Below are 26,858 nucleotides of genomic sequence, written 5' to 3' on the forward strand. Positions count from 1 at the left end.
GACTATAAATGTTCTTAACAGATAACAACAGTTGAGAGCTTTCTTCTACATTGTTAGTATCTTCTCATTAAACTATCATATTGAAATATTCAGGTTTTCAATTATTTTTTAAATGATTATAAAGTAATCTAGTCCAAAGAATTTCTTCAAAGTAACACACAACTTTACCTTAAGAAAAGGAACTAAATGAGGCTGAGGTGAAGACTTGAGTTCAACATACAGTTGTCTAGTAAATTCTTCTGCTTCAATTTTTGCATCCTGAGGAACAGGAGAAAGAACAATACTTTTAGGTTTACAAAATTCTAAAAGAGAAAAGGTATGTAATTCATTATTGATGTAAGGAGGTAAAAGACCTACCTGTATTCTGAAAACTGTAAGATGTTAATGAACAAAATTAAAGAGGACACAAGTAAATGGGAACATATACCAAGCTCATGGGACTGGAAGAATAACATGTTCATACTAACCAAAGCAATCTACAGATTGAACGCAATTCCTATCAAAATACCAACAGCATTTTTCACAGAACTAGAACAAATAATCCTAAAATCTGTATGGAACCACAAAAGACCCTGAACAGCCAATCGTGAAAAAGAAAAAAGCTGGAGCTATCACAAGCCCAGATTTCAAACTATACTACAAAGCTACGGTAATCCAACCAGTATGGTATTGACACAAAAACAGACTCACAGATCAATGGAACAGAATAGAGATCCAAGAAATAAACCTATGAGTATATGGACAATTAATCTACAACAAACGAGTTGAAAATATACAATGGGGAAAAGATAGTCTCTTCAACAGTGTTGGGAAAACTGGACAGCTACATACAAAAGAATGAAAGTGAACCACCTTCTTAAACCATATGCAAAAATAAATTCAAAATGGATTAAATATCTAAATGTGAGACCTGGAACCATAAAACTCCAGAAAAAACATAGGCAGTAAACTCTTAGACATCAGCCTTAGCAATATTTTTCAGGATATGTCTTCTCAGGCAAAGGAAATAAAAGCAAAAATAAACTACTGAGACTATATCAAACTAAAAAGCTTTTGTAGAACAAAGAAAATCATCAACAAAACAAAAAGGCAACTTACTGAATAGGGAGAATGTGCAATATCCAAAATATATAAAGAACTCATACAACTCAATACCAAAAAAAAAATCATCTGATTAAAAATAGAGGACCTGAGTATACATTTTCCCAAAGAAGACTAGGATGGCAAACAGACACATGAATAGATGCTCAATATCACTAATCACCAGGGAAATGCAAATCAAAACCACAATGAGATATTATCTCACACCAGTCAAAATGACTAATTTCAAAAACACAAGAAATAATAAATGTTGGCAAGGATGTGGAGAACAGGAAACCCTCATGCACTATTGGAAGGAATGTAAATTACGTAGCTGTTATGGAAAACAGTAGGAAGGTTTCTCAAAAATTTAAAGATTAAAATAACACATGAGGGGTGCCTGGGTGGCTCAGTCGGTTGAGCATCTGGCTTCGGCTCAGGTCATGATCTTATGGTTCATGGGTTCGAGCCCTGCGTCAGGTTCTATGCTGACAGCTCAGAGCCTGGATCCTGTCTTTGGATCCTGTGTCTCCCTCTCTCACTGACCCTCCCCTGCTCACGCTGTCTCACTCTCCCTCAAAAATAAATAAAACAAGGGGCACCTGGGCGGCTGAGTTGGTTAAGCATATGACTTCGGCTCAGATCATGATCTTGTGGTTCGCAGGTTCGAGCCCCACATCAGGCTTTGTGCTGACAGCTAGCTCAGAGCCTGGAGCCTGTTTCAGATTCTGTATCTCCTTCTCTCTCTGACCCTCCCCTGCTCACGCTTGTCTCTCTCTCTCTCTCAGAAATAAATAAAACATTAAAAATCATTTTTTAAAATAAATAAAACATTACAAAAAAATTTTTTTAAATAACACATGATCCACTTCTGGGTATTTACCCAAAGGAAACAAAAACACTAATTTGAAAAAGATATATGCACTCCTGTGTTTACTACAGTATTGTTTACAATATCCAAAATATAAAAGCAACCTGAATGTCCATCATTAGATGACTGGATAAAAAAGATGCAGTACCTACATACAATGGAATATTACTCAGCCATAAAACAGATTGAGATCTTACCAATCACAACATGGATGGACGTAGAGGGTATTATGCTAACAGAAGTCAGACAGGAGAAAGACAAATACCGTAACATTTCACTTACATGTGAAATCTAAAAAATAATACAGAGAAGAAACTGGGGAGGAGAAAACAGGCAAAATAGGTGAAGGGGCTTGGGAAGGGCAAACTTCCAGTTATAAAATAAGTAAGTCAGGGGGATGGAAAATACAGCACAGGAAATATAGCAAATAACATTGCAATAACTTTTATGGTGACAGATGGTAACCACATTTACTGTGGTAAGTACTGTGTAAAGTATATAATTGTCAAATCACTATGCTGTACACCTGAAAATAATATAATATGGTATGTCAACTATACTTCAATTAAAAATTAAAGTTAATTTGATTTATTTATTTTTTTTATTTTTTTTAAAATGTTTTATTTATTGCTGAGAGAGAGAGAGAGAGAGAGAGAGAGAGAGACACAGCGTGAGCAGGGGAGGGTCAGAGAGAGAAGCAGATACAGAATCGGAAGCAGGCTCCAGGCTCTGAGCTAGCTGTCAGCACAGAGCCCGACACGGAGCTTGAACCCATGAACCATGAGATCATGATCTGAGCTGAAGTCGGACACTTAACCAAATGAGCCACCCAGGCGCCCCTAATCTGAATTTTTAAAAATGCTTGAAAGTCAGATTAACTTGTTTATAGGACTTATAATTTTAAATATCTAACATAGTTTTCCCAAGTGGAAAGCTGTTTCAAATGTGCTCTATTTCTAACAAATTATGGGTAGCATAAAAAACAATAGTAAAAAGAAGCTATTTATAGAGCATACTTGTTTTCCTGTACAATATTTGAAATATACACATCTTCTGCTAGGAAAAATTGACCATTTTTATACAAAAAATACACAAAATTCTCACTGTATGGTCAGAGAAACATATAGACTTTAGTAGTTCAAAAACTTCAAAACTGTATTTATTATATCTTCAGCATAGGTCTTAAGCATATTACACGTAATATTTGCTAATTTCCACCTTCATCTGCTTTAATGTATGTAGGCATTTTATCTGAAAGATATAAAAAGTTAATTATATATAATATGATAGCTAAAAAATATAGCATCTTGGAACTTGTAACTCAAAGTTCATCACATTTTAAAAAAATGTTTATTTAGTTATTTTGAGAGAGACAGAGAGTGCACACAAGTGGGAGAGGGGCAGAGAGGAGAGAAGGAGAGAAAGGCTCCCCACTGTCAGCACAGAGCCCAATGCCTCTTGATCTCACAAAATGTGAAATCATGACCTGAACCAAAATTAAGAGTTGGACACCCAACCTACCGAGCCTCCCAGGCACCCCGAAGATCATCACATTTATTACTCTTCTCATTTAAAGAGAAGGAAAGGCAGACTTAATAAAATTAACTTACTTTTCATGGGTTACAAAGTTTGTTGTCTGAACTTACAGGCTGGCTTTCTGGCATTTGCAATTCTAATAATAATTTTTTATTTGACCAAATAGTCAACCTTCTCTCAAAGGCCCTTTTTAGGCTAAGGCATACAGAAAATAATATACAATAGATTTACTTGTCTCAAATTTTATCATTACAAAGCTTTTAAAAAGCAAAAGCAGGGGCACCTGGGGGGCTCAGCTGGTTAAGCATCTGGCTTTTGATTTTGGTTCAGGTCATGATCTAACAGTTCATGTTTAGAGGCCCACCTTGGGGTCTGTGGTCTGCTTGAGATTCTTTCTCTCCCTCTCTCTCTGTCCCTAACCCCTTGGTGCTTTCGTTCTCTCAAAAGAAACTTTAAAAAAAAAAAAAAAAAGGCAAAAGCACGGCTTATCAAAAAAAAAAATCCATCTAACATAAACTTCACTTAAAGATACGTCCCATTTAAAACATGTTCTAAGAATTCTGACAAGAATTTTCATGTTTTCATAATACTAACTTACCAAAAGTTGTTCCACCAGTTTCTTAACATTCTGCCCCATTTCTGGGGACTGTGATCCACTACACGCTAGTTTTATTAACATGGCAAGGAAGTTCTTACATTTCTTCACATTTTCTAGCATCGCCTAAATAAAGAAATATATATAAACACAAATGTTAGCTAGAAAACAGAATTCAAGAAAATGTGTCAAGGGCTATATTCATGTAAGGTAGAAGTGAGAGCTTACCGGAGAAAGATCTGCCTGAGCAGCTACTGAGTTCTCTGCTTTGAGACTGGACTCATTTGACAGGGCAGGTGATGCTCCCAAAGTTGAAGGCTTCAAGGTAGTTACAGAATTCAAGGGCTTTCCAGGAGTAACTGTGACAACATTGGTTGGCACAGCCACAGACTGAAATGAAAAGTAGTGTATATTTAGATACATTTCTATAATATATATCACAGTTGGTGCCTTATTTCACACTTATCAGACTACAAATGGATCTTGACATCTTCGCTTTCATGTTATGCTCTACTAGTGTGAGGCAATGGCACACTTCTGTAAGAGCTCTGGACTTAAACAGATCTGGGTTTCATTCTCATCTACCTACCTACTTTTTATTGACACCTACTGAGTGTTGCCCTCAAGCAAGTTACTTAATCTTGCTAATCCTTTGACTTCTGTCTGTAAAAATATAAGGACAGAAATGGTACCTACCTACTCTCCTAGGGTTGTTTGTGAAAAACAGTATCAAGCATATGGTCCTCAAAAACCATTATTAATACTTCTCTAAAAAGAATTTGAAATAGTAAGTCTTTATATGAAAATACAGAATTTCCTATTCCGTAATTTTTCTGCTTTTTCTTAAGTATAAAGCAGAGAGATCTATTGATATTATATTCAGGTAAGCTACTTTTATTAGACTACTAGAGGAAACATAACAAATATTACAAACTGTGATATCTTATTTTAACAGTGAAAAAAATTTTGGTTCTTTTTTCTACCCTCTATAGAAATGAAGTGTGATTCTAGCACCACCTGCAGGATAAAAAGTCTAATACAAGAAATCACATGTCAGGCAGTTAAAAATGTAGATAACTATACTGAAATAAAGCAAAAATCTTATTTTAAAACAAACACTGAAAGTTACAGAACAGGAGTCAAGTTTAGGGGGGATGAGGAGACAAGAGTATTTTCAATTCACACAGAAAACTAAACAATGCACCATCACTTTAACTGAAATACTTGTATTCTAAGGCAATACTTGTATTCTAAGGCATACAACACAAAAAGGGCAGGTTGCGATTACCTTCAAGGAAATTTCCTTTGGTAACAGTCACAATAAGTGAATTCAAAATTTCCCACTTTAGAATAAGTACTGGAGCATGTATTAGATAAGCGTGTTTTAAGGGTAAAAAATGGAAAGAAATTAAAAACCCTGATTAGTGAATGATGAAATGTTAAGCAAAAAATTAAAAACTGCACCTAAGTCAGTAAAATCTTATTAAATACAAGCAGATCTCAAAGGCAATAATGAAAAGGAGTTCCCTTCCTATTCCCAGCCTTAGTCTTGCTCTTCAAAGACAACTACTGTGCAGTTTCTCTGAATCTTTTTGGACACTGTCTAAAAAACTTTTTTAGGTCAATGTACAATAATGAAACATTCTTTCTTCAGTTGAGTCTATATTCAGTTGAGTCTAGATTTATACTCTGCCCTTAACTACTTATACTACCTTATTTAAGAACATACAATCTAAAACTTTAGCTGGTGATTATGATTACCTTCCAGGACCAAAGGGAAGCATTCCTTGGGGAAACCTCAGGGTTCCTCTCCCTTATGAAGCAAAATAGGCTCAATGAAATGTGAGCTCCAGAAAAAGCATCCTATTTTTTGTGAACAGATGAAGCATTTATGGCACTTCTACTTTCTTTGTCAATGCTTAATTGTCTCTAGTACAAAAATCTGTCCTTCGTAACTCTTTCTAATATAGTTACTAGCTGTACCTTACCAGATATCCACATCTTCCATGACAATTCTGCCTCTTAAAAGACATAGAGAGGTACACAATCCCAGTCTTACTCTATCTACACAATCCCACTGCAGTAATGGATGGACCAACTCAAACTCAATCATAACTCCTGATATTCTAGACCAGCCCATGGTATTTCCATGCTTTGCAAGACCACACTGGCACTGATTATGAATGTCTAGGGGGCATGACCCAGAAGGCACAGGTGAAGTGCAAACTCAGAGGCAATACTCAATGAGGATGGGATTTTATCTTCCAAGACTCAATGTACTCACTGTATCAAGACATCCTTCATGGCACTATGTCTCTGACAGGACAAATACATGAAAATCAAGGACAAAGGAGTAAAGGGATGAATGGAATCACTTATCACTCCTGAAGACATGCTGCGGGACCCTGTACTTACCATTTCTGCCTGCAAGGGGCACACTTTCACCAGAGGACACAGCAAGAGTTCCCATAAACTAGACACCATGGCTGCCTCCTGGGCACCTCAGGTTCCTTGTGTCCAGGGAACAGCAGTAAAGAGCTTATCACAAAAGGGTAAGTGACCTGATCTCTGGGAAAGGTAGGGTTGCTAGCTTACAATGCCGACTGAGAGGAGTATGTGTGGTGAATCCAAGTCATCTACTTAAGTGACTGCTGTTATTTCTTTGCGCAACTGTAATGTTATATGGACAAGTACAGCAACACTTGCCTCAAAAGAGCATGGGGATTAGGACCTCAGACCCCTCAGGGATGAAGGTCTGGTCCCACTACCAGTTAAGCTACAAAGACCAGCAGAGTTATAGGATAGTAATGGATGGAGATGAAGAGTATCAGCCACAGCTGTAGTTCATCCTACTAACCTCCTCTGTTTCCCCTAGGAAGAAATCCACTGGAATTTCGAAAGATCTGGTCTTCAACAATATTTGAGGAAGTAGTTCCCAGTGATACAAGGAGTAAACTTTGATATACTATCACAAAGAATTCTGTGTTGCCCCAGCTGTTGGGAATGCTATTATATAGCCTACAGGTGTCCGTTCTTTCAGGGTTTGCCTCAACTACAGAGAGTTACCTTGCCCAACAGCACAACTCTCCCTGTGGAACTGACATCCAGTGACTTACCACAGAGGAGGAATTATGGCCCAGCTGACCAAAGCTAACACATAGGACAACTCCAACAAGCCATATTTGCTCCAATGTTCCCCACCCGATTGATGCAAGTTTTACTGGGCCTGCATCTAGTTCAAAGTCTTATTCTCCTTCTCTTCCGCAGGTATCAATGACTAATAAGTATCCCCTACATCAAAATTCTGTCCTAGCACCTGCTTCTAGACACTATCACATGTGGCTATTGGGTGCATTTGTATTAATTTAATACATTCAAGTAAATTTGATAATCCAAGAACATACACTATGTTTATCTTGTGGTTTCCACACCTCCAACAATTCCCACTTTGATAAGTGTCACCAAATATCACTGAATTGCTCTTCAAGGTCACATGGCTGTTCTGACAAACCTATACATCAGGCAGGAAACAGCTAAATAAAGATGAGAGAATAAGCAGTGCACGCATGGACACAAGTCAGTCACAACTTACCTGTACTGAGGAAGGCTTTGGAACAGTGGTTACCACAGTAGTTCCTATTTGTGCCAATTTTTTAACAGGTGCCACTGCCACTTTCTTAACTAACTGTGAACCAGAATTCTGGGTAAGTGGGGGGGAGGGGGGGAGGGGAGAGAGATAATAGAGTCGTAAGCAATAGTAATTTTAAATCAATCAGTACTATGGTAAACATTAAATATTAAAATACTTCAGGGAGCCTGGATGGCTCAGTCAGTTAAGCGTCCACTTTGGCTCAGGTCAAGATCTCAGGGTTCATGAGTTCGAGCCCCACATCAGGCTCTGTGCTGACAGTACACAGACTGGTTTGGATCCTCTGCTCCCTTTCTCTGGCGCTTCCCCACTTGTGCACTCTCTCTTTCTCTCTCAAATAAATAAACATTTAAAAAAAATTTAAAACACTTCACCACAGCAAACTCCTTTGTTATAACTGGCTTTATATAACCTTATAGATTTTAAGCCCATTCTCCACTGTGAACCTAACAGGTCAATTGGCCAATTGACACTATTTCACATCTCTTAAGAAGGCATCTTAACAAAAAATATTACAGTATTTTAGCATTAAAATCTTAAACTTTATTCTTTAGCTCATACAGCAAACATATAGATATTTTTCTTTAAAAATATTTTTTTTTAAGAGAGAACACAAGTTAGGGAGGGGCAGAAAGAAAGAAAGAATCTTAGGCAGCCTCCACACCCAGCTGGGAGCCTAATGCTGGGCTCTGGGCTCAATTTCATGACCCTGAGATCCTGACCTGAGCCAAAACTGAGAGTCAGATGCTTAACCAACAGAGCCACTCAGGAACCCCAAAAACATATGGATTCTTATTTAACATCCTATTATAAAAAAGTCTGCTAACATATTTTCTCAACTCACAGCAGTTAGATAAAGCAAACTAGAAAAGAAAGGGGCAGAGTCACCTGGGAGGCTCAGTCAGTTAAGCGTCTGACTTCTACTCAGGTTATGATCTCACAATTTCTGAATCTGATCCCTGCTTTGGGCTCTGTGCTGACAGCTTGGAGCCGGAAGCCTGCTTCAGATGCTGTTTTCTTCCTCTCTCTCTGCCTCTCCCCCCAACTTGTGCTCTGTCTCTGTCTCTCTCTCAAAAATAATAGACAAAAAAAAGGGAAGGAGCAGCTATCATTGAAAGATACAGTAACAGAGAAAATGGTTGGGAATCTAGAATCAAATATTAGAGAAAGGAGAGCACAAAATGGGGGGTGAGGGTGGTAGACAAAACTGGCAAAGAATTTACCACAGTACACTATGCAATCTTTCATTAGGATGAAACTGACTCCTCAAGAAAATGCTACTACATTCAGCATTTTTTATTTTAATAGAGTTAGATGCTATAAAAAAATATTTATTTTTTTAACCTCTGCCACACAAGCTTCAGTTACCTAGAAAGATTATCATGTATGTAAAATAAACCATTTTCTAATAACTGAATTAGTGAAATATTACAGACTTCTTAAGTCATTCCTGTAAGATATGGATACAAATGAATAGTATAAAACTGTAGTGTTAATGTTTTACCACAAATTAGAATTGAAGCATAATGATTATTTTCTTTCCATTTAGACATGCAAATAGCCCTTGTAACTAACACTCCCTTGAGAAACACAAATCTTCAAGTATGAAGACTGAATCTTTACTATTTTAGCAATTACCAAATGACAAAACCAAACATCTTGATTAACACATTCAAAGAAAGTGGCTAAATTCAACAAGTTGAGCAGAATCATCTATTATTTCTGTTCACAAATACACATATTTACATGAAGATAATAGCTAGAAAACCAATAATAATAATAATAAAAAAAAAACCCTAAGATATATTACCGGCACTGTACAAATTTTGACTGTATGAGTATTCATTGGTACAGCTGGCCTTGAAGTTATGTTACTAGTGGTCTCTGCTCTTGTCACAGCTTGCTGAGGAGACACCAACATCAATTGGCCACTGTTACTTTTGATTAAAACTGTTCCTAGAATTAAAAGAAAAAAACATGACCTGTAAGCTAATAAACATAATCATCATATATTTTGTGTTCTGACCATTTCTTTCAACACTATAAAATATTCTGAATAAATATTTAATACACACTAAATTTCATGTATACTAGCTACCATATATAATATAGAAAAATGTTTTCACTCAAAGCTACTTAAAATACTAAAAGTCCAAGCCTAAGGCCCATACTCTTGAAGAAGCCAAAACACTTTTTCTATATGACATCAAACTGTAAAACTACAGTAAGTAAGATGATATGGTAATGGCATCAGACTACACAAAGTGACCAATGGAATAAATCAGAGAATTTCAAAGTAGACTCAGGCAGATATATCATATCAAATCTTCCTAAGAGGCACTGCAGATTAGTAAGGAAAAGAGCAGACTATTCAATAAGCATGGCTGGGTCAATTAGTTATTTATATGGAAAAGATTAAAAGTATCATACCACATACAAAACCCCTAGGGCATTAAGAATACAAAAGTAAAAAGTAAAACCTTTTAAACTCTTAGATAATGTACAAAATTTGCTGAACTTGGGATACGGAGAATTTCTTAAATAAATTTGATACATTCTACTATACCAAAAAACCACTTTTGTTTAGCACAAGACACCATGAAGTAAAAAAAACAAACTACTAAACGGAAAAAAGTTTTTAGTTCACTTATGTTCGAAGAATGAATATCCAAAATGCACAAAAGAAACACAGATGCCAATGATAGGGAAAGGTAAATTAAGACCACAGTGAGATATCACTTTATATCTACCTGGACAGGCAAAAACTAAGAAGTCCAAAGACCACATTAAGTGTTAGAAAAATGTACAGCGACAGGAACTCTAATATCTTAACGATGGTAATGTAATATGGTAGAATTGTCTGTTCAACTTTACACGAGTGTGCCAAATTCATTCCCATTTGCACTCTCTAACCCAGCAGCATTTCTAATCTAAAGAAATTCCTGTCCATGTCAGTAGGAGGCATAAACAAGAATATTCACAGCTGAAGTTCCATTTCTAAAATGGGAGCATAAAGAGCTCAACAAACCTGCTCCCTAGCAAAGCAAGCATAACTGGTGAAAATTATCTTTAAAAACAGTATTTAAAGTCTTTGGAAACTACCTGAAGGCATACAGAAAATGACTACACCATTATTATAGAGGATTTATTAAACTCAGTAAAAACAGCAAGAATCTGTGGCATCTGAACCATGCATGACCTGCTCCCTTTTCCTTCTCAGATCAGGCAGTGTGGTCAACACAGGGCCTCCTCCTCTCCCAAGCTCCCAGATGAGGGCTATGGTATCTTCCCTGGGAGGAGCAGGCCACCAGCATTTCTGATCTCTCCACAATGAGGTGCAGACAACAGAGGACAAATTTGAGTTAAGTGCATCCAGAAGTTTCTAGGGTTCATCTTTTACTCATCTCCACTCAATAAAGGAAGGCTCTACCTCAGGGATGGCACATTAAAACTATCTGGACCCCAGTCTCCTTCACCCCAGTTATTTTGTAGGAGTTATCCTATGCTGGGAGAGGTAAGCAGATAAGTGCACATGGTACATTCTCCAGACAGACCACATGTTAGGGCATAAAATAAGCTCCAATAAATTTGAAAAGACTAAAATCACACAACGTATAGTCTCCAACTACAATGGAATGAAATTTGAAATCAGTAACAAAAAGAAATTGAGGGGAATTCACAAATATTTAGAAATTAATTACTTTTAAGTAGTCAGTTGGTCAATGGAGAAATCATAATAAGGGAAATTGGAAAATACTTTGAAAGCAGTGAAAATGACATAATATGCCAAAATTTATAGAATGCAGCTAAAGCAGGGCTTAGTGGGCGATTTATAGTTATAAATAATGGTATAAAAAAGAAAAAAGATTCAAATCAATAACTTAAACTTCCATCTTAAGATACTGGGGGAGGGAGGGAAGCAAAATAAAAACTAAACAAGGAGATGAAAAGAAATTAATGAAGATTAGAGCAGAAGTAAAGAGAGTATAAAAACAATTGAGAAAAAGAAAAACAAAAGTTGGTTCTGGGAAAAGACCAGCAAAAGTGAAAAACCTTTACCAGACTGCTGAAACTACTAACCAAGAATGAAAAAAGTAAAAAAAAAAAAAAAAGAGGACATTACTACTAACCTTATAGAAAGACAGATAAAGGAATACTATTAGCAACTGTAAACCAATAAATTAGATGGCTTATATGAAAAAGACAAATTACTAAAAACAAAACTACTATAACTGACTCAAGAAACAGGCAACCTGAATAGGTCCCTAACAAATGAACTGAATTATTAATCAAAAAGTGTCACAAGATAACCCAGGTCCAGATGGCTTCACTGGTGAAGTCTACCAAACATCCAAGGAAAACTTAATACAAATCATTCAGAAACTCTTCCAAAAAGTAGAAGAGAACGAAACACGTCTCAACTAATACTGTTAGGTCAGTATTACCATGATGCCAAAACTAGACAAAGACATCACAAGAAAAGAGAGACCAGTATGCCTTATGAATATAGATACAAAAGTTCCCAACAAAGTACTAGCAAACTGAATCCAGTAGCACAAAAAAATATTACACTCCATCAAGTAATATCTATCTCAGTGCATACTGCAAAACAACCTATCAACATAGGACAAAACCACATGATCATCTCAACAGAGGCAGAAAAAGCATTTGACAAAATCTAACACCTCTTTTATCACGATGCAAACTCAAAAAATAGGAATAAAAGCAAACTTCCTCAACCTGATAAAAGAGATCTATAAAAGACTCACACCTAATGTAATAGTGAAGGATTACATGATTCCCCTTTAAGATTTAGGAACAAGACAAAGATATCTGTGATGAGGAATGAGACAAGGATAATCTGCAATCACTACTTCTATTCAACACTGTACTCAGAGTTCTAACCAGGGCAATTAAGCAAGAAAATGAAATAAAAGGCATCCAAAGAAAGAAGTCAAATTATCCATTCACAGATAATACAATCTTATATATAGATATCCTACAAATCCATGAAAAACTGTTAAAACCAATAAGCAAGTTTAGCTAAGCAGCAGCATACAGAATTAATCTATAAAAATCAGCTGTATTTTTATATACACTTGCAAAGAATGACTAAATAGAACAAAGAAAACAATTTCATTCACAATAGCACCAAAAAGAAAATTATACTGACAAATTTAACAAAATAAGTATAACACCAATACTCTGGAAACTACCAAATGCCGTTTAAAAAATGTTTTTGAGAAAGATAGAAAGCATTGTCAAGTGAGCAGGGGATGGGTGGAGAGGGAGAGAGAATCTTAAGCAGTCTCTACCCTTAGCAGTGGAGCCCAGGGGATGGGTGGGGGAGTTGGATCTCATGGCCCGGAGATCATGACTGAGGTGAAATCAAGAGTGAGACACGTTGAGCCACTCAGGTGTCCCTGGAAACTACAAAATGCTGTTGAAACAAATTAAAGGCCTAAATAAATCAGGTGGCTCAGTCAGTTAAGCATCTACTTTGGCTCAGGTCATGATCTTACGGTTCGTGAGTTCAAGCCCCACATTAGTCTCTGCTGACAGCTCAGAGCCTGGAGCCTGCTTCCGATTCTGTGTGTGTGTGTGTGTGTCTCTCTCTCTGCCCCTCCCTCACTCATTTCTCTCTCACACACTCTCTCTCAAATAAACATTAAAAAAAAGTGACCTAAATAAATGGACAGACACCCCACATTTGTGGATGGAGAGACTTAATACTTACCTTGCAGGATCATTAAAGGGGATTAAATAAGACAATACTTCTGAGCAGACTTTTGAATTTTAAAGTTATCAATTGTAGTAGTTGTTATGAAAGTCAAAAGGTCTACAATCCAAACTGTTCTTCTACTAAGCACTCAAACAGCAGTAGGAATATTAAAATAGTTGCAGACATACGATACTGAGAATAAAATAATAAGAGTTCATCTAAACTCAATGCTCTTCTGAAGTGTTTATCCCAAAAGTCCAATTCCAATGAGCAATAACCTAGTGAAAAGCACTTACAAACATATAAAGGAAACTGAATACTAGTCTCTCTTCTGAAAACCACCTACCAAGTCTCTATGAATCAAATCCTGATAAATATGATTCATTTTCCAATCGTAAAAAGACAGTTTTGCCTACTTATCCCACAGAAATGTAAAAAGAAAGTAATTATACGTTAGGTTACAGAGCACCTTTCCTCTAAACATATTAAGATGTTAAAGTGTAAAGTGGTCTGGTGTTCACCCTGTCTCTGGTACATAATTTAACATATTCTACCTGTCTGCCCAGTGAACTATTATACGCCAAGGTGCCTTTCCTATTTTGTTTGCTTGCAAGTTGATCTGGATGGCGGCTCTAATTTGTCCATATTCCCAGCAATGGTAAATACTGAAATAGCAGGCCTATTCCTTCTGAAAACTTTAGAATTCATCTATTATTAACTTAATTATCTATACATAATTGCCTGACTGGTGACCTTCTAGTCTCTACTGAAAGAAGTCCAGGATTAGGAGGGTAGAGATGCATAAATGCCACCACTTCACAAGTAGACTAGAAACACAAAGTTATTCCTTAATATGGAACCAAAATAGTCTTCCATATTCAGAGAGAGGGTGGTCCCTTGTGCAATCACACAAAATAAGCCGACTTTCATTACCACAGGACAGTACTTTGAACACTTAAAAGGCAGCTACACAGACCCAAAGCTGCATTCTTGCTCAGGCACCATGGGCCCTATTCCTTTAACTTTTCAAATCAGTTTCCCTTATTGAGCTTAAAGTCACTTAAATTTCTCTCTCATTCTAATAATTCTTTGAGTGAATAAAAGAAAAACTTAAAATCAGTAAGTTTTTATGCCAGATTCTACTACCAGTTATATAGCACATCTCCTCTATCCTCCATTTACAGCTGATTTGTCAAAATAGAACTTCTATTTACCTTTATTAAATATCACCTTTTAAAAGTAGAATATGTTTTCAGGTGATTTTACTTTATTTTTAACTTGTCATATTTGTTTTTATATATGCATGTATTAGTTTACAAAAATGATATTGTTGGAGAAAAATTAAGCCCAAAATAATCTAAAGAAATTCTCAGAATCTATTTGATTTCCAGGAGAGGAACTGTGTCTACCTTATTTACCACTGCATCCATGGTACTGAGCATAGAACCTAGCATACAGTTAACACTGAAATATATTAAGTAAGCTAAAAAAATATATATGAATATCTTTAAAGTACTCATATTTCCTTCATCCAGAAATCCCAAACTTATTATCTGTCCCAAGAAAATAATCAACACAGAAAACCACAACCTAAATACAAGACATTTGGTTTACTTTTACTTATAAGTAATTTTTTTTAAATATTTCTTTTTAACTTTTTTTTTTTTAATATTTTTTATTTATTTCTAGGAGAGAGAGAGACAGCGTGAGCAGGGGAGGGTCAGAGAGACAGGGAGTCACAGACTGAAACAGGCTCCAGGCTCTGAGCTGGCAGTCAGCACAGAGCCCGACGCGGGGCTCAAACCCACGAACCGCGAGATCATGACCTAAGCGAAAGTCGGACGCTTAACCGACTAAGCCACCCAGGCGCCCCTCTTTTTAACTTTTTAAATGTTCATTTATTTTTGAGAGAGACAGAGACAGAGCACAAGTTGGGGAGGGTTGGAGAGAAAGGGAGACACAGAATCAGAATCAGGCTCCAGGCTCTGAGATGTCAGCATAAAGCTGACATGGGGCTCGAACCCATGAACCATGAGATCATGATCTGAGCTTTCGTTGGATGCTTAACCAACTGTGCCACCCAGGTGCTGCTATAAGTATTTTAAACAAAATTAAGCAACCTAAATGAATAGAGAAAAGGTTAAATAGTGGATTACACCCCATTAAAATTAAACTTCTGAGGTTATAAGATACAAATCATCACTATATAATGGTAACTGAAAAACAGGATATAAAAATTATATAATAGAATCCCAATTATGTAAAAATAGAGGAAGCACACATACATTTTTTTCTCAAAGAAAGCACAAGCTTTAGGGGAATGAAATGTTCTATAACTTGGAGTGGTGGCTATACCTTTGTCAAATTTTTCAAAATTTACTGTAAATGGTTTCTTTTTCAAAATAAATGCACATGTAAAAAAACTGTAACTCCATAAAGTTTACATTAAAAAGGAGACTAAAAGATACACTTAAAATATATGAGGGTATTTCTTCAATATTTTCCAAATTTTCTATAACAAACAAAAAAATGGGGACACAAAGACATTGAAATTATTTCAAAATCCATCTTTTTGCATGTAGCCAAATGTGGGGCTTGAACTCATGGCTCTGAGATCAATATCTGGATTGAGATCAAGAGTCAGATGCTTAACCAACTGGGCCACCCAGGTGGCCCTCAAAATCCATCCTTTTAAAGTACGGTGAGTTTGGTGGATGTCCTACATATTAGACAAATAGCACCCAGAGTACCTACAATTGCTATACAAGTACCTTAAATACCCCAGACATGCCTGCTACACAACTCTGTATTCCATACAAACGGTGTTCTCTAGAGTTCTGTGACATATAGACCTATATACTTATCTTAAGTTAATCCATATGATACTTCTGTGAAGGTATGATCCTATTTTAGACGTCAGAAACCTGACATTGAGGATAAGGTTGATAAACTTGCCCAAGATCACAAAGCTATTAAATGGTAGAGCTGGGATTCAAATCCAGGTCTGATTCCAAGGCCAATATTCTGCCCTTTATCACTACACTTCACTACTTTCCACAAAAGCTAACTCTCCAAGCTCCTTGTTATCTACAAATTTGATTAGCACTCTTATTCCTTACTGTGTGGCCCTGAACTAAACCTTCCCAGCTATTGTATACTATATACTTACTTTACTTCATAAAAACAAGAGCCCTCTTAGGCACAGTTATTCAGTAAGCAACAAATCTATAACATTTGTTATATATATCATCCAGCCACATTTTTCTACACTTAAAGTCTCTCTCCACTCAATTATAGGGCTCATCTTCTGTTAATGTTAATTAAAGTCTGGAAAATTACTATTAGTTTCCATAGGTACCTCTTTAAAATTAAGTATCAACATTGTTGATTACGCATTTGAACCAACTTATGGGGATAAAATTTCATAATCCTATTAAAAGATTACCTTTTGAACCAACAATTCCACTTCTCGCAATTTATCCTTTAAAAACATTTATAAAACTGCACAAAAATACACCAAGATGTTTATTAATAGCATCATTTATAATAACAGAAAGTAGTGCAAACAACATAAATGTCTGCGAATAGCAGAGTGGTCAAAAAATGATGGTACTCTGATACAAAGGACTACTAAACAATTTTAATAATGAGGAATTAAAAAAAAGAAAAAATGAGGAAGACTTATAGGTACTAATATGAAAAGGATAACAAGTTGTTAATAGTTAATACTCTGGTGAAGGGTGTATTACATTTCAGTATTGCTTTTTTTTTTTTTTTTTGCAAGAACATATGCCACTTTTATAAACAGAATAAGCAAAGAAATTAAGAGTAAAATACACTGAAATGTGTAATGGCCCTTGGAATCACTTAGGGGTTGCAGTCCTATCACCCTCTCCTCTCTCCACATACACTAATCTGTGCATTCAAACTCTCCAGTGCCTTCTATGAGCAAGGAACTTAGCTAGGTGCTGGATAATAAAGTAGGCGTCCCTACCCTCATGCAATACCCTGGATAATAAAGGCAGGAGTCCCTATCCTCATGCAGTATCCTTTTGATAAAGCCAGGGTAGAAACAAGAAGCACTAGCTTATCCGGTACCTGGTTCAGGAATCTAAGGTACAAATCCTATGCCATGTCTCAGCACGAAGGAGTTGACAAAAAAAGACCTGAAGCATTTTACAAGTTACTTTCACTAACTTCCGTACAGTATGACCATCAAGCAGAATCTACCACAGTTTATGTCCTAACAGAAGCAACCAAATCCTTGATCATCATTCTCAAACAAGGGAAAGAAGAGACACAGAATACCAAAAACAGAATGAGCCACAGTCTGGCCTAAAATTCCACATGTGCATAAAAGAGAAGACCAAAAGAAATTACCAAAAACATCGAACAGAATAACTTTCAGGGTCTCTGCTACAGCTTCTTTCATTTCCTCACAATGCCTACCCTTTTTATTTCCAGCCCCTGCTCCCTAGAAACACTCTGGGTGCATATTTCTAAAAACCAGTTCTGTTCAGAGAAAATTCTGAAGTAAACAGAAATCAAATACTTAAAAGCATTCATTATCTTGGAAAAAGAAGAGTGGACATTATGTTTTAATCACCCCTGAGTAATCAACTACTAATCCTCAGGATGTAAAAGAAATGGTACAAGACTCATAAATTTTACTCAGTGTTTTCATTTCATTCCTCAACTACTGGTTATCTTATTGTGCACTAGCGAGAGCACAAATGTTAGTACGCTCTTCTGCCACTTACCAGCTGAAATCCCCAAAAGCTGCTCTTCAAAGCGTCTTCCCACCTCCTTTGTAAATAACAATTCCTAAAGGCGATTTATGTCCTCTTCAGTGGAAGTTTCTCCATGGCCAATAACCTAAACTGTGTTATTGTAGTGCACACCTAAGTTGTGGTTTTGGTTTATGGCTATGCAGCTCTGGTACGTTTCAGTTTTGGTTTCTTTGTGTACAAAAGATTAGGCTCTAAAATTCTATGTCGCTCTTAGCTCTGATACTCAATCAGGCATAGTCTACACACACACCAAGTGGTCAGCATAGTGTGTAAAGGTAAACAGACCTGGATTCAAATTCCCTCTGACACCTATGAGGTGTCTGCCATTGGACAAATTATTTACCCTTAGAGACCTCTTTCCGTATCTGCTACCTATTATGACCAACAAAAGAATATAAATAATATATTAAAGTATATAGCCATTTGTCTTTGATTAGTGATTAGTTCCCACTTACCAGCAAGTTTTCACTCGTGACAGTTCCTCTATTTTAATACTTTTTTTTATTGTTTCTAAACAATCCTCACTGACAAATTTAGTTTTTAGCAAATAAAGAGGTGATTTATTTCAAACACATTCATAACTTCTTTATAAGTATATGCAGGATGACAATTTAGAACTGGCAGAAAATGTATCCAGTGGCATACACAGCATAGCCTGAAGTGTGTGTACACATATATATACAGGATGTACATATACATATATATACACTTCCTGTATATATATATATATATATACACATCCTGTATATATATATATACACACACACACACATATATATATACTTCCTGTAGAATACAAAACTGAAACAGAACTTCATCAAAAGTGAAGCACATGATCGTTCCACAACAGTTCCACAACTGTTCCACAGACAGAACATTAGCTACAAAAGAGCCCCTATCATTTTGCTAGGGGATACTGATCTTGAATCAAATGCTTCACTCCTTTACCATCTTTGCAGGTCAGAGTTCCCATTAGTACTAACAAAATAAAGAGTGGACAATATAATTAGGAGTAGAGTTCACTCCAAAGAATGTGAGATGTGCCTTTTTTTACCCCAATGAAACTCCAAGACACCTTCAGTTGAAGAAAGTACACTCAAATTTACCATATGCTGATCACAAGGCAAACTCTTTGTATAAATCATGAAAACCAGCCCAAACATGTAGACGCTCTGATAAAAAGTGGTCACAGGCTCGTTAACTGTAGCATTCACACACTGCTTCAAATTTAACAATCGCATGCCTCTGATCCCTCAATTCTGGCACTTGCTGGGAATGAGTGGTAATCTTCTGACTGAAAATTACAATCATCACACATCTAAAGATTGTGCAGGAAAGAGCATTATTCATTTCTGGTACTAGAAAAGCAGAGAACTTATTTTAGTTTGCTTAAATTTAAAATCCTCTTTCAACAGACAAGAACTTAAATAAACTTTTTTTTAAAAATATGGTTATCTAACTGTGTGGATATAAAAACTGGTCTCTTCTGAACATGAAAATAAACTTTAGCTATATCTATCTTCCCCCACCTAGGAGCTAGTGCCTCAAAGGCCCTCCTGAATATACATACTGTTCCAGCTTTCACTGTGTCACTTAGGTGAACAGATTCTTTCCTTAAATATGGAAAGAAAAACTGTGCAGGAATGACTCAAAGAGGCTGTATTAATTCTAAAGCCAAACCACTGTCTTGCAAAGTCAATTATGAATGGTTCTCTTAGCTGAGTTTTGGGGTTTTTTTTGTTTTTTTTTTTTTTGAGCTAATAGCGTGAAGGCACAATCCGGAGCTGCGACGTTTCCCGTGTCACCGCTGGCTGGACCGACGGAAAAGCTGGAAAAGGTGATCGACATACCTGGAGGAAGCTGCAAATTAGCAGGCAACTGGATTGTTGTGGTGTTGGGGGCTTTCACAGCGACTATCTGAGGAGCAGGCAGCGGAGGGCCGCTGCTGAGTTTAGGAAGAGCACTGACAGGAGCCACTTTGGTCACCAAGGTCCCCACGGGGGACCGCAGGGGCTGGGACACCGTGGACTCCACGCAGACACTGACAGGAGCCTTAGTCACGGCGCCCAAGGCCATCGGAGTACTCTCCACCCGGACAGGGAGAGTCCCAGCGGGGGCCATGGTCACGGTCCCGGAGGCGCTCACACCGGCTGGAGGAGCGGCGCCGGCCGGTTCCGTGAGGCCCGCGGGCATCCCCCAGGTGGATCAGCGGCAGCTGCGACGCTGCCGTTCCGGGAGCAGAGGCGTAGGGAGGCTTGACAAGCGGCAGCCGACTCCAGAGCAGTTCCGGCTCCACAGCATCGCTAGGGAGAGGCGCAGGGGCCGCAACACAAGTCAGTGGCGAACGCCGGCTGGCCGCCGACCCGCGCGTCCCAGACCTCCCTCCCGTTACTGCGGCCCCGGCTGCAGCGACACCTGCCTGGCCGCTCGCAGCTTCCTCCGGGACGCTCACACGTGCGCCGGCTCAGCACGGCGCCTCAGCCTCGGGTCCCGCTACAGCGGAGCCCGGCTGCGCGGTTCCCGGAAAGCCGTCACTTCGGCTCCCACCACCCAGCAAGACTCTGCGCCCCAGTTCCCCCGCCAGAAAATTCAAAACTACAAACCCAGAGCGCCCCAAAGCCCCCTACACACACTCGGCGTAGCCCCGCCGCGCGGCCACGCCAGCCATGTTTATATAGACACGCGGAGACCTCGCGCATGCGCACAGGCCGCCGCCGCCGCCCCGGGCTTCCCCCGGAATCCGGCTCGGTGATTGGCCACCGACTGGAATCGCGCTCGTGACGTCACTAGGGACGCCTCCAGAGGGCGTTAGAATCTTCCCCCAGAATCAGGAGGAAGGAGGGTCAAGTTGCCAAAAATCTACCATGTGGGAGGGGCGGGCCGCACTTAGAGAACTGCGACATTCGTGTTCCTCTTCTTGGTATTCCCAGTTGTATGTTCCTTTAAAAGCGAGGAGTGTAATTTCTACACGCTTCTACTTTTTTAAGGAGAAATGTGACGGACTGGTTTTGGAGAACGGGAACTCAGTAAGATTTAATCACGCTGCCTCTTCTGCGGGCTTTGCCCTACAGCGTCGCAAAATGAAGAGTTACAGTTGACGTTGTGAAAAATATTGCCTATTTCTTTCTTTTAAATGTTTAAGAATGGCGTCTGATTTTATAGTCTGTGAAATATGCCTATTTTCATATGACTTTAGAGCTGAACTGCCCCAGGGGAAAAATCTTTTTCTTCCTTTGTGCGGCTATCGATACCTGTCTCCTCTAAACGTGTTTAAATTGTTTACGTGTGTATCTCCTTGAAAACTGGGACAATGGATTACCACATCCTCAGATTTGAGCAATTAGATCTTAACTGGAATCTTAGATATTATTTGAAAAAGTGAAGTGTCTGTTAAATGAATCAATAAGCCCGATATAGAGAAAAACTTGCTTTTTATGGATCTAGTCAGAGAAGATGCCTTGATTTCAGGCTTTTGTCGTAATACTGTATTTGTAGGACCCAACACTATACCGAAGGAGATTTTGCAAGTAGGCTGGTAACCTGACCTTTACAGCTTCTAGTTTTCTCTTTCCCGGTAAACTCCAATGGACTGCGTCTACTCACAGCCCTCACACTTACTACATTTGCTGTTTCTCCCATCTCGACCAGTCCAAAGCAAGAACCCATCTTACGATTCAAATCATTTACGACCTTCCCCATTCCCTGAAGGCTTGCCTGATAATATAGCTTCCAGAAAATTCATAGTGGAGTTGGGGAGAGGAAAACTAAATTTATCCAGGGCCTCTTGTGTGCTGGTCACTAAGAGATACATTTTCTTGTTTCTTTTCTTTTTTTTTATTTTTCTCTTTTGAAACAATCACTTCATTGTACTGGCTTAAAAACTGCAGTTAAAAGACTAATTTTCCAAGAACCTGGGATCCAAAACAGTCTGTAGGAAACCAAAATACATCTCTTTCTATATCTCCACAAATATCTGATTTATCATATATTGCACTCCGCCCTTGCAAAACGCCTTGCACATAAAAGGTGTTTGATAAATATTAGATTCGTGAAGCAAAATGATCTAGTGGATTCGAATCTTAGATCTGTTTTTTACTAGCTGGGCAAATTGTTTACCTTGGTTTTTCTCCCTATATGTTCATTAAATACTTGTAGATGGCTCAAAGTTTCCTCTAATGACTCTCTCCTTCCAAACTTTCATTAGACCCCACCCCCAACCCACATACTTTGTTTAGAAATGTAAATAACCTCAATCAAGTTACAAAGAGACTTGGCTGAGGAAGTATACTTTCTCTTTAAGTGACCTTGAACGTTGTTATACTTGTTTATATTTGTTTTATTATTTATCTCATTGATGGGAACTTTAATATTCTAGTTGCAAAGAATATACTTCTTACCCAGCACAGGTAACTACTGTCCTAAATCCAGAGTTTAATAAGAATTATGTATTTAAAAAGGGAGTGGGGGCTGGCGCCTGGGTGGCTCAGTCTGTTGGGTGTGACTTCGGCTCAGGCCACGATCTCACAGTTCGTGGGTTCGGGCCCGCCTCGGGCTCTGTGCTGACAGCTTGCTCAGAGCCTGGAGCCTGCTTTGGATTCTGTGTCTTCCTCTTTCTCTGACCCTCCCCTGCTCATGCTGTCTCTGTCTCTGTCTCAGAAATAAATAAAACATTAAAAAAATTATGTTTACTACATTCCTTTCTATAGGAACTTCTATTCACACAGTATACATAGGGAAGCAAATGCATTTTATTTCTCTATGTGAGAAAAGAAAAAAATGCAGGGAAGGAGTATGCCTTGATTTTATTATGTTTATTTGTTAAAATATTTGGATATTGAAAATACTTATTTACCTTCTGTCTTAATGCTGTCTTCGGGCTGCTGTAACAAAATACCACAGACTGGGTGGCTTTTTTTTTTTAATTGAATTATACTTGATACACAATATTATATTAGTTTTGGGTATATGACATATCAAGTCAGCATTTTTATACATTGTGAAATGATCACCTAGATAGGTCTAGTTACTGTCACTCTACGAAGTTATTGTAATATTATTGCCTATTCCCCATGCTGTATATTACATCCCCATGACTTGGGATTTATTTATTTTATACTGGATGTTTGTACCTTTTTATTTATTTACAGAGAGAGAGAGAGAGAGAGAATCCCAAGCAGGCTCCATGCTGTCAGTGCAGAGTTCGCTCGACAAGGGGCTCAAACTCACAAACTGTGAGATCATGACCTGAGCTGAGACCCCTACAGTTAACCTGCATGCCGCTGGATGTTTGTACCTCTTAATCTCCTTCACATAGGAAGATTAGATGATGGATGGCTTATAAACAGCAGAAACTTATTGCTCATAGTTTTGGAAGCTGGAAATCTCATATCAGAGTGCTAGGTTCGTCGGGTGAGGGCTCTTTTCCAGATCACAGACTTCTCCCTGCATCCTCACATCATGCAAGGAACAAAGAATCTCTCTGGAGCCTCTTTAATAAGGAAGAAATCCCATTCATGAGGGTCCCACCCTCAGGATTTAAGCACCTCCCAAAGGCCGCACCTACTAATACCATCACATTTGGGAGTTAGGCTTTCAACATATGAATTTGGGGGAGACACAAACATTCAGACCACCCTATAAATGAGGGACTAAGCCAATTGTCCAGATACTCTGCTCATCAATTCAGGTAATGAAACAAAACTGAACAAATACAGAATTTATATTTCCATTATTTTACTATTTTACATACACACAAACACACACGCACTTAAATCTGGCCAAAAACAAAGGCTAAGGGTACAATTATTGAGTGGACACTGCAAATTACTCTTATTATTCTTCTGATTTTCCATATACCTATAGGCGTCAGGCTCCAGATTTCAATTCAGGTCATGACCTTACAGTTTGTGAGTTCAAGCCCCATAATGGTTCTTTGCTGGCAGTGTGGTGCCTGCTTGGGATCCATTCTCTCTCCCTCTTTCTCTACTCCTTTCCTGCTTGCCTTCTCACCCTCTCTCTTTCTCTCAAAAAATAGACTTATGGGGCACCTGGGTGGCTCAGTTGGTTAAGCGTCCAACTTCGGCTCAGGTCATTATCTCACGGTTCTTGGGTTCAAGCCCCGTGTCAGGCTCTGTGCTGATAGCTAGCTCAGAGCCTGGAGCCTGCTTCAGATTCTGTGTCTCCCTCTCTCTCTGACCCTCTCCTGCTCATGCTGTCTCTCTCTCTCAGAAATAAATAAAAACATTTAACATTTTTTAAAAATAGACTTATAAAAAAAAAAAAGAAAATGCAACTCTTGGTCTTAGGGTTGTGAGTTTGAGCCCCATGTTGGATGTGGAGATTACTTTAAAGATAAAATCTTTTAAAAAAAGTTTACTACTCTAGATTTTAAGCAGGAAGCCTTTATGTGTGAAATGAAATCAGTTGAAAAGTCTGCCTGAAAAATCCTATTCTAAGATGGTGATGACCTCAACTTCAAATTGAGTCAGAAACAAATGACCTCAAGTTCTGTACCTTGAACCAGATCCAGTAACTGTGCTTTTACATCAAAAACATTTAAGTACTTTGCTGCAGTAGAACACATTCCTATAACACCATTCTGTCATTTCTTTCTCCTTAAAGGAATGTGTCTTAAACTCTTAAATTTGACTTCATTAATGACTTCCACTAAAGGTTTAATGAAGTCTCAGACACTTTTAATGTTCCTACAAAAAGTGGACACGACTGAAACATTCTATCGAAAGAGATGCATCACACTATGGAATACTACTCAGCCATTCCGTTTATACTTACAGAGGTATATTTATGGAAAAATGATCATGGTATATTGTTAAATGAAAAAACTAGGTTATACGATAGTGTATAAAATATGATTCTATTTTTTGTAAATTAAAAAAATTGGGGGGTGGGCACCTGGGTGGCTCAGTCAGTTAAACATCCAACTCTTGATTTCAGCTCAGTCATGATCTCACAGTTTGTGGGAAGGAGCCCCACATGGGGCTCTCCCTCTCTTTCTCTCTCTCTGCCCTTCCTCCACTCATTCTCTGTCTCTTTCTCTCCGTCTCTTCCTCCCTCTCTCTCTGTTCCTGTCTCTCTCAAAGTAAATACATAAACTTTTCAAAGATTTAAACCAATAAGTGGGTAGATATATGCTCAGAGGAAAACCTAGATTATACACCAAACTGTTAACAGAAGACACCTGTTTAGAGACATTCTAAGTGATCATTTTCTCTTTATATTTGTGTATTTTCTAATTTATTTGCATAACCAAAAAGTAATACAAGCTTTTTCTTAAAATATATATTCTAGGTGGCAACTGAAATCTTTTAAGTACAGCGAAGTCCTCCCTAGTCTCCCCCCGTCATAGCACTCAGGAAACCACTGGACGTCTTGAAACTGGGCAACTATATTAGCCTGCTTAAGCTATGGCAGGCAGAGGCTTATAATGAACATTGCCTTAACCTGGGAAGATGGACATTTTCTAAAAGTGTGAGTACTCCCTACCTTTAATTTCATATTAAGTATAGAAAACGCAATGACTGTCGAAGAAGCCATAATCTCATAAATGATCTTTTATTTTCTAGAAGATCCTGTAATCACAGAACTTTTTATTTGTATTGTCTATTTTAGTACTCATTTTCTTGAATGATACCTTCTTAGCAGATCCTCCTCCCCACTCCCTTCAGTCATTCATTCACATAACCAGTGTTCATTGTATGCTTACTCTGTGCTTGGCAGTAAAGAGTTTATCAATGTAAAAAAGAAAGGACAGAAATCCCTGTCCCCATGAAGCATGCATTTCAGTGGAAAGAGACCATATGAAAAAAAGTAAATTATAAAAATGTAAATAAAAAATGAAAAGGTAAATTACATAGTATACTAGATAGTGATTCATGTCATGCAAAAGGAAATCCAGCAAGGACATAGGAAGTACTGCTGGTACATGGAAGAAGAAAGAAAAGGAGAGCAGCAAAATCATATTGGACTGTGTAAACCTGAGAAGGATCTTGCCTTTTACCCTGAGAGATGTAAAGGCATGGGGAAGATTCTGAGTAGTAGAGTAACATTATCTAACTTTAAAAAAAAAACCTTACTCTGGCTGCTCTACGAATAGTCCAAGAGGGATAACTGGATAGAATAATTATAGGAGAGTATACCAGGATAATAATACAAAAATAATTATAAAGAGATGACTTAAGGAAGCTAGTAGAAAATCCAGGTGAATGATGATGGTGGCTTAGACAAAGGTGATACTGGTGTAAGTGGTAAAAAGTGGTCAAATTCTGGGAATATTTTGATGGGAGATCCAACAGGTCTTCCTGATGGATTGAGTGTGAGGTATTTGAGAGGAGTTAAGGACTGGCCAAGCCAAAGTGGAAGTATGAGTTGCTATTATTTGGAATAGAGGTGACTGCAGTGGTGGTTGGGAAATAAGGTGCCCAATCTGGGATATTTTAATTTGAAATGCTTATTATCTCTACAAATAGAGTTTGGGGTAGGCAGCTGGATATGTAAACCCAGAATTCAAGAAACAGGTCCAAGCTGGATAAAAATATATTCACCAGCATGTAGATGGTATTTTTAACATCACTGGACTCAGTCTGACCAAGGTGGAA

At 38.0% G+C, this 26,858-nt stretch overlaps 1 protein-coding gene across 1 annotated transcript in view; it reads right to left on the minus strand.

The window, feature by feature from the left end:
• The window catches only part of TAF4B (TATA-box binding protein associated factor 4b), a 113,509-nt gene extending 93,008 nt beyond the window's left edge, over positions 1 to 20,501 (minus strand). Inside the window, exons 1-6 of the mRNA XM_039217551.1 lie at positions 20,094 to 20,501; positions 9,542 to 9,687; positions 7,675 to 7,782; positions 4,311 to 4,472; positions 4,086 to 4,208; positions 169 to 258 (exon numbers count right to left, since the gene is read on the minus strand). Of these exons, the coding sequence (XP_039073482.1) occupies positions 169 to 258; positions 4,086 to 4,208; positions 4,311 to 4,472; positions 7,675 to 7,782; positions 9,542 to 9,687; positions 20,094 to 20,436 (972 nt within the window). The 5' untranslated portion in view covers positions 20,437 to 20,501. The remainder of the gene's footprint in view (positions 1 to 168; positions 259 to 4,085; positions 4,209 to 4,310; positions 4,473 to 7,674; positions 7,783 to 9,541; positions 9,688 to 20,093) is intronic.
• Between the last annotated feature and the right edge of the window lie 6,357 nt (positions 20,502 to 26,858).

This window comes from Hyaena hyaena, unplaced genomic scaffold (assembly GCF_003009895.1).
Source record: "Hyaena hyaena isolate Hyena2069 unplaced genomic scaffold, ASM300989v1 scaffold_14, whole genome shotgun sequence".
NCBI classification, from domain to species: Eukaryota; Metazoa; Chordata; class Mammalia; order Carnivora; family Hyaenidae; genus Hyaena; species Hyaena hyaena.